The sequence below is a fragment of the Saccopteryx leptura genome, chromosome 2 (assembly GCF_036850995.1).
Source record: "Saccopteryx leptura isolate mSacLep1 chromosome 2, mSacLep1_pri_phased_curated, whole genome shotgun sequence".
In the NCBI taxonomy this organism is placed as follows: domain Eukaryota; kingdom Metazoa; phylum Chordata; class Mammalia; order Chiroptera; family Emballonuridae; genus Saccopteryx; species Saccopteryx leptura.
In genome coordinates this window covers 182677672-182692056 of record NC_089504.1, presented here as the reverse complement: position 1 = coordinate 182692056, position 14385 = coordinate 182677672, and the positions used below count along the sequence as shown (strand labels likewise).

At 54.1% G+C, this 14385-nt stretch overlaps 1 protein-coding gene across 2 annotated transcripts; it reads left to right on the top strand.

Annotated features, from left to right (window-relative positions):
• Positions 1–4355: 4355 nt before the first annotated feature.
• On the top strand, positions 4356–12662 carry SP7 (Sp7 transcription factor). 2 transcript variants are annotated; one of them, XM_066365850.1, is made up of 3 exons: positions 4357–4437; positions 4922–4949; positions 9798–12662. In XM_066365850.1, exons 2-3 carry the CDS (start codon positions 4929–4931, stop codon positions 11070–11072), a joined length of 1296 nt encoding a protein of 431 aa, XP_066221947.1. In that variant the 5' UTR covers positions 4357–4437; positions 4922–4928; the 3' UTR covers positions 11073–12662. The 2 variants fall into 2 exon arrangements, with proteins under 2 accessions (XP_066221948.1, XP_066221947.1); XM_066365851.1 differs by lacking the exon at positions 4922–4949 and having other exon boundaries at positions 4356–4437.
• The last annotated feature ends 1723 nt before the right edge of the window (positions 12663–14385 follow it).

Here is a 14385-nt window from a genome sequence, read left to right as displayed (position 1 = left end):
TGAGGCAGGTTCCAGATTCAACCTCCTCTAAACTAGAAATCCCACCCTGAGGGAGGGTGGGAAAGGAGTGGTCCCTGCGGTTCAGCCCAGTCCTGGGGTTGAAAGATCAGAAAGGCACCATCCCACCCCTTCCTTCAGGGGCGTCCATCTCTGGCAGCTCAGCATCTGGGTGGCCATGGGCGGAGGCTGAAGGGCCCCCAGGGTGGTGGTAGGGGGTGGATAGAAACCAGATGCCTAGGGGGTTTATACTGGAAGGACCAGAGCCGCAGCCTCTACCCGCCCCTGCCACATGGCGCCTCTGCCTAGGCTGCCCCACCCCCCTGGGAGGCTGGGCTGAGGGAGGCCTGGGAGGGTGGAAGCAGGTCGGTGGTCAGGGCTCCCAGTTACTGCTCCCATTCCTCGGGGGCACTGGGAGGGATTTTGGGATCTGGACCCAAGAATACTAGGGCTTCAGCTGGGCTGCAGGACTATCTTTTAAAAGGGTGTGGAAATCAGAATCCAGGGTCCTGAGGGAGGCAGCTTGGGGGCTTCAGGCAACCCCTCTGCCTGCCTTTGGCACAAACCTTTGGGAGTGGACTACAGAGCCCAGGGACTGTTCTATTGGTATAAACACATCAGGGGCCCTGGCTCATGTCTTCCTGGGGACCCTGTTTCTTCTTTCCTTTTCTTTCTCTGGCACTGCTGCCCCTTCCCAGATAGGATTAGGGCTAATGTTCCCAAAATGAAAGTGGAAAAGTTTGGCCCTCGTGGCCCCCATCTTTTCTCTCCAACCCTGCACTTTCTTTCAGCCTTTCCTTATTCCTCTTTTGTCCTTCAGTCTCTTCCTTTCCTCCCCAATCTAGTTTGAACCCCAGAGCCTCTCCCACCTGCCATTTCTTTTCTGGAGTGTAGACTTTTCTTCTCTGTAAAACAATCTGCCTCAGTTTTTTACCTGACCTAACTGGCCTTGGATTTTTCTGCTGCTGGCACAGTAATTTCTCCAAATCTTCCTCATCATCCCAACTTCTGAGTGTGCATGTGTGTGCGGGATGGGGTAGGGGGCAGAAATCCATCTGGCACCTCAGGCTCAGGCGCACCCCCCACCAGGGAGAGACTGCAAGGTCATGGGACACCCCACCACGGGCACTTCCTCTTGGGCAGACGGGTGGGGTGGCCCGTGTAATCATCGGACACAATTATGCTCTATTTTTACTCCATCCCCGCCCCCCCACCTGCCTGGCTGCTTTAACCCTCTGCTCCTCCATGCCTGACCAGGCCTCTGTCCTGTCCTTTCTTGAAGTCACTGTTTTCCTATCTGTGTTCCTCTGGGATAGTTTCTTTTCCTTTTTAGATTTTTCTGCTTTCCTTTTTTTTTTTTTTTTTTTTTTTTTGTATTTTTCTTAAGTTGGAAACGGGGAGGCAGTCAGACAGACTCCCACATATGCCCGACCGTGATCCACCCAGCATGCCCACCAGGGGGTGATGCTCTGCCCATCTGGGGCATTGCTCTGTTGCGACCAGAGCCATTCTAGCGCCTGAGGCCACAGAGCCATCCCCAGCGCGGGGGGGGGGGGGGGGGGTCATCTTTGCTCCAATGGAGCCTCGGCTGCAGGAGGGGAAGAGAGAGACAGAGAGGAAGGAGAGGGGGAGGGGTGGAGAAGCAGATGGGCACTTCTCCTGTGTGCCCTGGCCGGGAATCAAACCCAGGACTCCTGCACGCCAGGCCGATGCTCTACCACTGAGCCAACCGGCCAGGGCTCTGCTCTCTTTTTTTAATCCACATACCTGGTCTTCTTTCTTTTTGTCTCTCTTATATCCTATAGCATCTCTTTGATTCTCTCTGATTGTTTTATTTGCTCTGGTGTCTCAGTCTTTCTGGTTTTTCTGTGTTTTTTTCCTTTGATATTTTCTCCTTTGTCTGCCAGCCATCCTGGTTCCCTACACCTCTCCCCAAAAGTTGGGCCCACAGAGTACCTTGAGGGAAATCAAATCATTGGGCTGGAATCCAGAACTCCTGGGTCCTAGCCTGAACTTTGATACTGCTTGCTGGTTAAGTTTCATTAACCCTCCCTGGACTTCCATCAGCTTCCTCTTCCTCTTCACCTTTTCCTTGGAGAGCTGGAGGAAGAAAAAGTGAGGGGTCTGTGCTGAAGAGGTTGGGGAGTGGGAATCAGGGCTCCATTCCTCTGATGGGCAGGCCTGGGAGGAGGGAAAGGGCCATGTTGGAGAATAACTTGTAAAACAATCCCAACTGTCTAGGCCCCTCCATGAGAGAGATGCTGGTATTATCACTTGACTCCCAGATCTCTCTTCCACAAACTTACCTCAGGACCCAGGTTGCAATTAATAGACTTTATTGGTTTCCCTCTCCCACTTTGTTGACCTTCCTTCTCTTCTTCCTCATTTTGTTGAGAAGTCCTGCCTAAACTCTAACTTCATTTCTTCCTGCTGCAGAGGGAATTGATACATGGTAATAAGAAAGAGAACTAGGAGCTCCCTCCCAGGAAAACATGATCACTCATGAGAACTGTGTATCAAAAGATGCAGATTTGATGTATGGCCAAGAGGGGCCTGGGAACGACAATTAGCAAGGAATAATGGAGGCTGGAGCATATCCTTTTGGAGGTTTAATCTAAAGGGCTAGGCTTGCTCTGACTGGTTGGCTCAGTGGAAGAACATTGGCCCGGCATGTGGAAGTCCTGGGTTTGATTCCCGGTCAGGGCACACAGGAAAAGTTGACCATCTGGCTTGTTCACCCCTCCCCCATCTTATCTCTCTCTCTTTTCCCCTCCTGCAGCCATGGCTTGAATGATTCAAGTAAAGTTGACCCTGGGCACTGAGGATGGTTCCATGGCCTTGCCTCAAGCACTGAAATAGCTCGGTTGCCAAACAATGGAGCAGAGCCCCAGACCCAGATGGGCAGAGCATCGCTTGGTAGGGGGCTTGCCAGGTGGATCCCGGTTGGGGGGGTATGTGGCAGTCTGTATCTGCCCCCACTGTCTCTCTCACTTAAATAAATAAATAAATAAATAAATAAAGGTGATACATGACCCTATGGTCTCTGGCTTGAGCCCAAAGGTCGCTGGCTTGAAGCCCAAGGTTACTGGCTGGAGCTCAAGATTGCTGGCTTGAGCAAGGAGTCCCCTGGTTAAGGCACATATGAGAAAGCAATCAATGAACAACTAAGGAGCCACAGCCATGAGTTGATGCTTATCATCCCTTTCCCTTCCTGTCTGTTCCTGTCTCTCTCTCTCTCTCTTGCTAAAAAAAAAAAATTTCCCAGAATCAGAAGATCCAGGTTCTGCCCCACAGAATGAAGTAGGCCCAGGTGCCACTTCCTAGGAGGCACTGGAAGGAAGAGTGGGGAAGCCCCAAGCCTGTGCCAGGCCCTCCCCTACTCTCCATCCCTTCCTCTAGACCAGGGGTCCCCAAAGTTTTTACACAGGGGGCCAGTTCACTGCCCCTCAGACCGTTGGAGGGCCGGACTATAAAAAAAACTATGAACAAATCCCTATGCACACTGCACATATCTTATTTTAAAGTAAAAAAACAAAACAGGAACAAATACAATATTTAAAATAAAGAACAAGTAAATTTAAATCAACAAACTGACCAGTATTTCAATGGGAACTATGCTCCTCTCACTGACCACCAATGAAAGAGGTGCCCCTTCCAGAAGTGCGGCAGGGGCTGGATAAATGGCCTCAGGGAGTTGCATGTGGCCTGCGGGCCGTAGTTTGGGGACCCCTGCTCTAGACCTTGCTCTGGAACCTACCTCAGTGACTCTAAAAGCCTGGGCAGCAGGAGCCTTCACCCCAGAACATGTTCTTCCTCCTGTCGTTCATAACACACATGTACACACACACATGCACACATGAACATACACACTGCTCTCCTGATCTAGAGGTTGGTGACTGGGGAAAAAGCATCTCTGTGATCAACTCGGGTGTGTATATGGTGAGTGTGCCTCCAGCCATGTCACTGAGCTCATTTGTGTGAGAGATTGTCTGTGTTCATTCATGACAGTGGCTTTGTCTGTGTGGATAGCACTGTGTGTACGTGTGTATGTGTTATTCTGTGTTTGCCCATGAGTGTATATGGCTGTGTGTTCCAGTCTCTCTGTGTGAGTGTCGTCCCCAATCCCCCATCCCCCCCCCTGGATCTCTAATTAGTGGTTTGGGGTTTGTTCCTTTTCCCTCCTGTTCCTTCCCTCAGCGGCAGCAGCGGCAGCCTCAGCAGCAGCCTCAGCAGAAGCAGAAGCAGCAGCCGAGCAGCAGCCAGGACTCTGGAGTCAGTAGGACTGTAGGATCGGAGCCCAAGTGGGAACAGGAGTGGACCTGGCCTGGGAGAGGAGCTGAGCCAGCCCTCCCAGGACCTTCAGGCCACCTCCTGCCTGCACTCCCACTGCCAGACCTCCAGAGAGGAGAGACCCAGGACTCCCAGCCCCAGATCCCCCAGGTATCTGACACTGGGGAGCATTGGGAGGGGTTCCCACAGATACCCATGGGATTGCTGGGGGTGTGGTATGGGACACTTGGGTCCACTGACCTTTCAACCCTCCCCCTCAGCATCCCCCAAGATGCCCTGATAACTTGCCCATATCCTTACCCCCCTCTGCTTCCACCCCTTCCCTGGGAGCCCTGTTTCTCCTCTCCCGCCCAGATCCCTTCTTTGGGAAGCTCAGCAAATGGAGCAGGAAATTTGGACCCTCTGCCTCCCTCTCTCACCCTGCTCATTGGATCCGAAGCCTTCTCCTCTGGGAAAGCTGTAATTAGAGGGTGGATCCCTACAGACAGAGAGCATCCCCCCCCCCCCACCCCCCTAGTCCCTTCTAACTTTAGATCTCTTCTCTCCCATTCTCCCATTCTCCCTCCCTCTCCCTCTTCCTCTTTCTCCGGCTTGGCTTTCTTCATTGCCTGGCTCCTTGGGACCTGTTCCCCAGCCTCAGGATGGCATCCTCTCTGCTTGAGGTAACTGCTCCCTTTCCCCCCCAGGGCACCAGCCACAATCTTAATGGTCCTAATCCCTGGCTGCTCCCACCTCCCAACTCACACAGATAGTTGCTGTGGTGCTTGGCCCTTTCAGGGGGTCCCTCTGATGAGAAAAGAGGAGTAGAGTCAGCGGAGAGAGGAGAAAGGGGCAGGAGAAAAGGAAGGAGCGAACAGGGCCAGGAGTCAGAGAGCAGTTCAGAGAGCAGTCTAAGGAGGTAGAAAGGAGATTAAGTAAGAAGGCAGAACCCCTGAGGTCAACCAAGCACATCAACTCTGAGTACAAAGGGGATGGAGAAAGGAGCTATAGGAAGGGGCAGGGTGGGAAAAGAAGGGTGGGAGATAGATAAACTGGTAACATATAAGGAGAGAGAGAGAAGGTGACAGGACTGGTTGAGTGGGTCTATGCCCACTAGCTACTCTATGGTAGCTACTGGGTACAGTTCTTTGGGGGTCCTGTCTCCTGGAACTCAGCTTGAGAGCAGTGCCTTGTCTGGTTTGTCAGTGGGGAGGGGGCTGGGCCTGGGGTCTGGTGTATAGGAGAGGAGGTGGGCTATAAGTCAAGGGAGAAGGGCAGTCCTGTGCCTGTGGGGGGGCTGACCAGAGGAACTGGGCCCAAGCCTGAGAGGTGAACGAAGGAGGAGGGCCAGGGTCTGAGGCCGCCTGCCCGGCTCACAAATATTTAGCTTTCAACCAAAGACAAACTCAGCTCTATTTTGGGAGTGGGAGGCTCCAGGGCAGACTGGGCCACTTCCCCTGCAGGCTGGGTCCCCAGCATCCCTTGCCTCTGACACTGGAGACAGAAGGAACTAAAGTGCCATGGGGGTCAGGGTTTGGGGTCTTGAGAAATCACTGATTCTAATAAGGCTTCCGAGGAAATCATGGCACAGAGTTAGTTGGAAGGGGGACTCAGCTATTCAGTCCCCCTTCTCCCTGTTTGAATGTCCTGAGTTCTCCCTGCTTCTGGGTCTCTGACTGTTTCTCTGTTACCATCTGTGACCTGCCTTCTGGGTCCTTCCATAGGAATTTGTGGCCAGACAGCCCTCCCTTAAAGTCAACCTCCTTCAGTAGCCTTGAATCTTTCATATTCTAGGGCCCTTCAGAAACCCCCATCTTTGTCCCAGTGCCCTAGCTCAGGTCCCAGGGGTGATGGGCCAAACAGGAAGCCAACTCATTCAGTCTGTAGGAGAGGCGTGCGTGAGACAGAGTGGGAGTTGTACACCTGTGTTCATTGGCCTAAGTGTTAGAATGTAAAGCAGCAACATGTGTGGCTGGCTTGCTGAGAGCACAGGTGTGTGTGTGTGTGTGTGTGTGTGTGTGTGTGTGTGTGTGTGTGTGTGTAAGCCAGGCCATATATGTTGGTCCAAGTGGGAACTGATGTGTGTATAAGGCTGGGAGACTGTTTGTGACTGAGTTTGAGGGAATGGCATGCAAGCCAACGGGGTGCACACCATGTCCCTTTACTGGTCTGTACTCAGTCAGGGGTCCCGGGTGCTCCAATGAGGGCAGACTGCTGTCCCTGTCATCTTTCCACTAGACTCTCTATTGAGCCATTACTGAAACCCTGGTTGGTCTTGAGAGGCTGGAGAACTAAGGTACATGGAAATCCTGGGACCGACCAAGGCAGGGGCAGTGTCAGTGGGCGTAGATGTCACGCCAGAGATGCCAGCGTGGCACTGGTGCTGGGGTAAGTGCTGGCCCAAAAGTCTCCTGGAAAGACATTGGACTGGGATAGTACTTGGAAAGAGGAATGTGTTATGAGAACTGGGCTTCCATGTTCTTCACTCCCCCTGAGCTGGAGATACCCCAACATAAAGACATTCCAGTCCCTTTGTCTCTTTCATCAATTTTTGGACACTTGGGTCCTCAATACTCCTTCCCATCCCCTGCCACCACCACCAGGAAGCCCTCTGTCTGATATGGGTAGGATCTTTGGGAGTGGGAAGAACTTGGGGGTTCAGAGAGGGAAGTAGCTGCTGCTTGATGGGAAACTCACCTGGGCTGAGTGAGATGCAGGAGAACAGGGAGGAAGGCTAAGGGGGCCAGGGCTAGGTGGAGATGGAGAATTGGAAATTGGGAGAACTAAACAAGTTGAGAGGAGGCTGAAAAAGTGGAGAACTGGAAACTGGGACTCTAGGTGCTCAGACCTATGGCCAGTCAGCCCTCAGATGTGATGAGTGACCTCCAGAGGGAGGTCAGTAGGTTACTATGAACACCTGAAAAGAGGGGCTCCCTTCCCCAGCTGCACGTCTGGGCGAGAGAGCTGGGACAGCTCCTCATGTTGTTGCTTCCTCAGAGGCTCCCCCTTCTGTACTTTAAGTCCGCTTTTTGTTGTTTTTAAGGGCTAATGGGTGGAGGTAGGAGTAAAAACAGTTGGGATGTGGGACTCCTGAGTTCTAGAAAGGTAATGCATCTCCAGGTATGAGGGCTCATATTTAGAACCCGTCACCAGGACCTTCTCCTCAGTTCTCAGGAGAGTGCAAGCAACAAGGGAAGGAAACTGAGGCTGTGGTGAAATTTTGCTAGGGGCCCAGCTCGTGGCTTCCAGAAGAGTCTGAATGGGCTTTGTGTCTGGTCGGGTTTCCCCTGCCTTTAGAGGCCCCGGGGGCCTTCGCTCCCCAGGGCTGGGGTCTCCTGTTAGCCTGGGGCTGCTTGCCTTCTTTCACCCCTCCTTCCTCCCCACAGCTGGGTGGGGTCCCTGGGCTTGGCTGAGGCCCCTGTGGCCACAGTGTGAGGGCCGGGCGGGGGACGGCGTCGGCGTTGGCGTTTTTAAAAATAAACCGACCGCAGGGAAACCAACGGAGCCGGGCCGGGCTCCGCAGAGGGGGAGGGGGTGGTCATGGGGAGAAGGCGGGAGAAGCGGCCTGGTCTGAGGGTTTTCTGGGGCTCAGCCTGTAGTGCTTTTCTTAGGTAGGAAATCGGCCTTCTTCCTCCTCCTCCTCCCACTTTTCTCTTCCTCCTTTCTTTTCTATTTTGTTTTCCTTTGCCTTCCTAGCCGTGTCTCTTTCCCATCATCTCTCTTTGTTTATACTGGTTCCCTCTTGCTTCCTCCTTGTTGTCTTTTCACCTTTCTGCTCTTTTGGGTCGCTCTCGGGTTCTGTCTCCTAATGCCGATTTCCCCTTCTGTTGCCCTTCCCCCACCTTTGGGGGCTCTGATATCAGTTCCTCACCCTGTGCTGGGTGCTTTGCTCCAGTGTTTTCTGAGTCTCTCTTTCTGCCCTTCATTCTCCATGTTTCTTTCTCTCCCTTTCTGCTGGGATTTGGCTTCTACCCCAGCAGCTAACCAGCCTCAGCCCACCCTCTGCTTTGGGGATCAGAGGCTCCAGGGGAACCCTGGCTGGGAAGGACCTGGGCTTTGGCCATGTTTGAGGAAGCTTTTGGTGCTTCAGGTTTGGGAGTCTATGTCCATGTGGTCAACAAGACCTCAGAGAAAGGTCATCAAGGGAGCATCAGGTTTGCACTTGGGGAGCAGTGCAGGAGTGGTCACTGCACATGCCCTTCACTGCAACCTTAAGAACCCAGACCTACCTCAAGGGTTGATGTCACACACACACAGGTCTGGGAACCCTGGGTTCTTGGGTTCTTTTTCAGCTTTACCTGGAAGGCATCAGGTACCTTGGCTTTTGAGGATCCCAGTCAGGGAACTGTCTAGGGTTAGCTTCAGAGGACATCTTCTTTGGTGGGAATCTCAGCAATGGACACCGGTCTATGCCCCCAGGGATTCTGGAGGGCAACTCCTCCTAGGATGTCCTGAGGCTGACCCTGAGAGGGGTACCAGAGGTCCTGAGGGAGCTGTGGCCTGGTAGCAGCAGCAGCAGGATGGGCATTAAGGGCAAATAACCCCCATGCCCTGCATCTACCTTTACTTATTGTGCTGGAAGGGTGAAGAGAGACCAGATATGTGGGCTATATTTTAGGGGACACTGAGACACAGAGACGTGTGGCTGTGAGCCAGTATCATAGCCACCCCAATTCTCTGGTGAGGCATAAGGACTTCAGGCTCTTCCAGCTCTCCAAAAGGGGTACCAGCTGGCTCCACAAAGCAGGAGGTGCTCACTGCGTGCTTGAAAAACATTCTTGCCTCAGCCACAGTCTTTTGGCGGCAGCCCTGTTCTCTCTCACTGTCCCAGTGTCTCAGCCATCACTTCCTCTTGCTCCCCAGGCCCAGAGTCCTTGCCAAGAGATTCCTTACCAGGGACATGAGGACAAGGCCTTGGGGAGACTGGGCCACTGCCTTAGGAGATAAAGCAAAGACAGGAAGTAAAATATGGGGTAACACTGGGAAAATCTGGGATGAGGGTAACTACAGTCCCCTTATATTTTTCCTCCTTCCCATGATGCTCTTTTTTTTTTTTTTCTAACCCTAACCCTAACCCCATGATGCTCTTTGAGCCTCATTTTTCTTCTCCAAGTCCTTGACCATGGTCTCTGCTCTGAACCACTCCCAGGGGTCAGTATCCCTAATTCTTACCTCACACAGGTGCTGCCTCTATCCCCAGCTCTTCTGGGTGCTATTTAAGAGGCACCTCCTGTTTCTCTGAAGTCCTTGCACATCCCCAGCTCCATCACAGTGAACTTTGCTTCTTGCCTCCTCTGTTGGATGTTAGGCTGCAGTCTTGAGCCTATGCTCTTCTTCCAAATGCCATCTGAGTTCTGTCCTGGGACTCAGTCCTCACTGGCCCCTCCTCTTACCTCCAATTCCCCATCATCTTCAATTCTTCCCTCGCCCCTCCGTTCTCTTCTCCATGTGTCTAGGTCGAAGTCCTAGAGTTTACCCTTCTATCTGCATTTTCCTCTTCCCTTCTAAGTCGTGCTTCCATCTCTCCCCAGGAGGAAACTCACTATGGCTCCAGTCCCCTGGCCATGCTGACAGCGGCGTGCAGCAAATTTGGTGGCTCCAGCCCTCTGCGGGACTCAACAACACTGGGCAAAGCAGGCACAAAGAAGCCATACTCTGTGGGCAGTGAACTTCCAGCCCCAAAAACCATGGGGGATGCCTACCCAGCCCCCTTTTCAAGCACCAATGGGCTCCTCTCACCTGCAGGCAGTCCTCCAGCACCCACCTCAGGCTATGCCAATGACTACCCTCCCTTTTCTCACTCATTCCCTGGGCCCACAGGCACCCAAGATCCTGGGCTACTAGTGCCCAAGGGGCACACTTCTTCTGACTGCTTGCCCAGTGTCTACACCTCTCTGGACATGGCACACCCCTATGGCTCCTGGTACAAGGCAGGCATTCATGCAGGCATCTCACCAGGTCCAGGCAATGCTCCTACACCTTGGTGGGACATGCACCCTGGGGGCAACTGGCTAGGTGGTGGGCAGGGCCAGGGTGATGGGCTGCAAGGGACACTACCCACAGGCCCTGCTCAGCCTCCACTGAACCCCCAGCTACCTGCCTACCCAGCCGACTTTGCTCCCCTTAACCCAGCCCCCTACCCCGCTCCTCACCTCCTGCAACCAGGGCCTCAGCACGTCTTACCCCAAGATGTCTATAAATCCAAGGCAGTGGGCAACAGTGGGCAGCTGGAGGCGAGTGGTGGAGTCAAACCCCCTCGTGGTGCAGGCACAGGGGGCAGTGGTGGATATGGGGGCAGTGGAGCAGGTCGCTCCTCCTGTGACTGCCCTAACTGCCAGGAGATAGAGCGCCTGGGAGCAGCAGCAGCTGGGCTGCGGAAGAAGCCTATCCACAGCTGCCACATCCCCGGCTGCGGCAAGGTGTATGGCAAGGCCTCACACCTGAAGGCCCACTTGCGCTGGCACACGGGTGAGAGGCCCTTCGTCTGCAACTGGCTCTTCTGTGGCAAGAGGTTCACCCGTTCGGATGAGCTGGAGCGCCACGTGCGCACTCACACCCGGGAGAAGAAGTTCACTTGCCTGCTCTGCTCCAAGCGCTTTACCCGGAGTGATCACCTGAGCAAACACCAACGCACCCATGGGGAGCCAGGCCCAGGCCCCCCACCCAGTGGCCCCAAGGAGTTGGGGGAGGGCCGCAGTGCCGGGGAAGAGGAAGCCAGTCAGACACCCCGACCTTCAGCCTCTCCGGCACCCCCAGAAAAAGCCCCTGAAGGCAGCCCTGAGCAGAGCAACCTGCTGGAGATCTGAGTTGGGTGGAAGATCTCCAGTCCCAGGCTGCTTGCCAGCCTCTCCTGGCTCAGTGGACCACTGCTTGGCCCTCACTCCCTTTGACCCATGCACGCTGCCCTTTGGGGTGCTTTCCATCTCTCCCCTGGCCATTCTGGGCCTGGGTATCTCCCTGCATGCCCTCTCAGCTCACCTCTTCCTCTTGCTATGAGCCTGTTTCATAAACTTTCACCTTAGGTCCTCACCTCATGCCTGGTTTCTGTACTCTGGCTTCCTAAACTCTTCCCTTGCCCCTGCTCAGAGCTTCTCTCTCCTCTGCTTTTACCACACCAACTCACTTTCCTTCCATTAGGGCTCTCAACACTTTATTTCTCTATCTTATGAACTCCTTGACAGCCATCCTTTCTGCTTCCCCACACTTATTTACCACTATCCCTTAGCTTCCAGGTTCCAGTCTTCCCAAGTTCTTATTCCACTGCTATCCATGCTCCAGAGTAGTCTTCCTTTTTGCAAACACAATGATGATGATGATGATAATTTATTGCCCCCTGGTGGCCTCTTCATTAGGGACCAGAATTGGGGTGATTGGGGTTAGTGACCTGGCAGGGAGAAGAGTGCCGAGATGGGGGGCAGACCAGTGGGGATCTGATCCCCAAGACGGGGTGGCCCCCAGGGTCAGGGAGGCTGCCCTCAGGCCTATATATTTAACCCCTATGTTCCAAGGGAAATGATTAGTAATAATAAGTCTATTTATCTAAGTTATGATGACAGGTCAGGTAGAGTGAGCTGGGGAAGGGGAGGAGGTCCATTTCTGCTATGGAAATTCTAGCCAAATGCATCTCTCTATAGAAGTGTTAGTGGAGACCTTGTTAATAGAATTTATATCATCAGGGTCTCAGTTAATGGGGTTTCTCTTTTAATGGAATCTCTATTAGGGTTGGTTAGCTAGATCTCTGTTAAAGAGTTGATGGGGTATTTCTCAATTAGGGGATCCCTAATATTCCCACTCCCATCCAGAAGCTGTGAAATCTCAAGTCCTACGGAGGGGGGACTGGAATGTACCCCAGCTCTCTCAAACCTAGAACAGGTTCTTCCACTGCCCTCCCCTGATACCATGACCCCATCAGGCTAATCCCTTGTTGCCATGGTTATAGAAAATTTGCAGCTGCCATTTTAGGCAGGCTCTTTGGGGAAGCCCACCTAGCAGGAGGAGGACATTGGTTTGAAGGTGCCTCTCCTGAAGAATAGGTGGGGGAAGGCTTTCTCTTGGGTCAGATTCAAATAAATCTAGTATTTATAGAGTGCCTACTCTGTGCAATGCACTGTGAGCAAGGCTGGTGCCTAGAAGCCACGAGAAAGAAGAATTTGTAGAGCTAGGAGGACATAGATCCCTAAGGTGATTTGGGTGTGTACATAGGCCCCCAACCTGGGACTTCCGGTGTCCCCATCTCCACCTCCAGTGACTTTTAAAGCCGCTTCGTGCCTTTGAATGCCTTTCCTGTGACTTTGGATCCTCCCTTTCTATCTCCTGCTCCCTCAAGGCCCTGAGGTAAAGGGCTAAAGTCGCTGGAGCTTGGGGAGAGGGTAATATAATGGGAGAGAAGGGATCATGCCCTCATGGAGTCTAATTTTTTTTTTTAATTTAATAAATAAAAGTCTGATTTTAAACTTTGTCCTGGTGAGAAAAGGGGAAGAGGAAGGGTGAAGAGTGAGCCATACGATTTTTCTTTGGTAAATTGGGGAGCCCCCATGGCCGTTCTATGGTGCTGGTTTGCATATTATGCCCGCGGTAGAAGACTGTCTGCCAGACCTTCTGGGCAGTTCAGTTTTTGACCGCGTAGAGCACTTTGCAGAGTTGGAAAGACTGAGAGGTTTCTTCCCCTGCTCTTTCTCGGACTCTATACCAACGGATCCTGGCAGGCCAGGGCAGAGACCAGGAGCTAACGCCGGTCCCACGGGCTCTGCGCGGACTTCTGTGCAGCCCCGGACCAGCCGCAGGGCAGCTCCCCGCGGTCCCTCCGGGCCTGGCATGTAACCCTCCCCTTGTCCCGGCCGCAATCAGTCGTGCCCGCCACGGAGTTAGCGGAGGAACAAAAGCCACTCTGTGGTAGCCATCCCCCAGCCACAATAGGGCTTTGTGCAGCCTTCATTCCCTACGTCTCCCACGCTGGGCTAAAGGGGGCGCCCCGGCAGCATCCCCCGGCCTGGGCCCGACTACAGGCGGCGGCTCAGATTAGGGTCGCTCCCGCGGGCTCAGGAACCGTGTCGCCGCGCCAGAGGTGGGGGGCAGGGGGCGGCGGGGCCGAGGCAGAGAGCCAGGTGATCTCAGGGTGCTAGCCCCCTCCCCAGTCGGCCGCCCTCACGCCCTCTGCCAGGTGCGAAATCTCCTGCCCTCCGGCGGGGCCCGACTTCAAAGGCACTTTGAAGAAATCTGCATTCCGAGGACTTCTTCAGTGGGCTGGGGGCAGTGGTTGGAGGCAGACTGGGGGGAGGGGGTTGGGGCATCTGAGGGCGGGGGGAAGGCTGGAAGCTGGTTTGCGAGACCCGGAATGGACCCCGTATTCCCACCCCTGCCCCTCTCAGCGGGCTCCTCCGGACCCCCCAGGGCCTGGCCCTCTTGCCTCCGGGTCTTCATCTGTCCGGTGCCAGCTCCCGCCGGCCGCAGCCCCGCGGTCCTCCCCTCCCTAGCCCCTCGGCCCCTTTGATCTTCCCTAGACTCCGCTTGGGGTTTTGCTGGTTTCTGGGAGATAAAAACCGCCTCAAATAGCGGCGGCGCGCCGCCAGGACAAACAGGGTCGGGCGGGACATGTGCGCCTGGTTACCAGCCCTGGCCCGGGCGCCCGGGAAGGGGCGGGCCGAGCTCCAGGCACCCAGGCTCCAGCGATGCCTTTCAAAGTGGGGGGGCCATATTAGAAGTCTCGGGCAGTAGCCCCGATACTGCCTCGGTTTCCCGCCCAGATGGTTGGGGATGGTGGAGACCTCCTGCTATGCGCTCCCAACCCCCAGGACGGTGGGTCACAGTCGCTGTGTCGTCGGGGCCGCCGCACCCCCTGGTGAAGTTAGCGGGGAGTGCGCTAGACCTTAATTTACACAGCCTCCCCAGAATTTGCAAGTTGTGAAAACCATCCAAGGAACGTTAAATAAGCAGTATGGGGAAGGCGATGGGTGGAATGTTAATACACATAGCATAGCCCTCCTCTCCAGTTCTCACTACGGGTTAAGAGGCAGACACCTACCTGATAATTATAACACAACCTGTTGGTGAAAATCTGGCTTCATCAAAGGGAGGTGGAAGTTGCAGGCCCATGCTATAGTGATTTCTTGGAGGTATCTT

What these genes read in the sequence shown, in the direction of transcription:
- SP7 (XM_066365850.1), top strand. Translation starts at nt 4,929, where the DNA reads ATGGCATCCTCTCTGCTTGAG. An exon ending in TGGCATCCTCTCTGCTTGAG is followed by an intron (nt 4,950 to 9,797) that starts GTAACTGCTCCC and finishes ATCTCTCCCCAG; the next exon opens with GAGGAAACTCACTATGGCTC.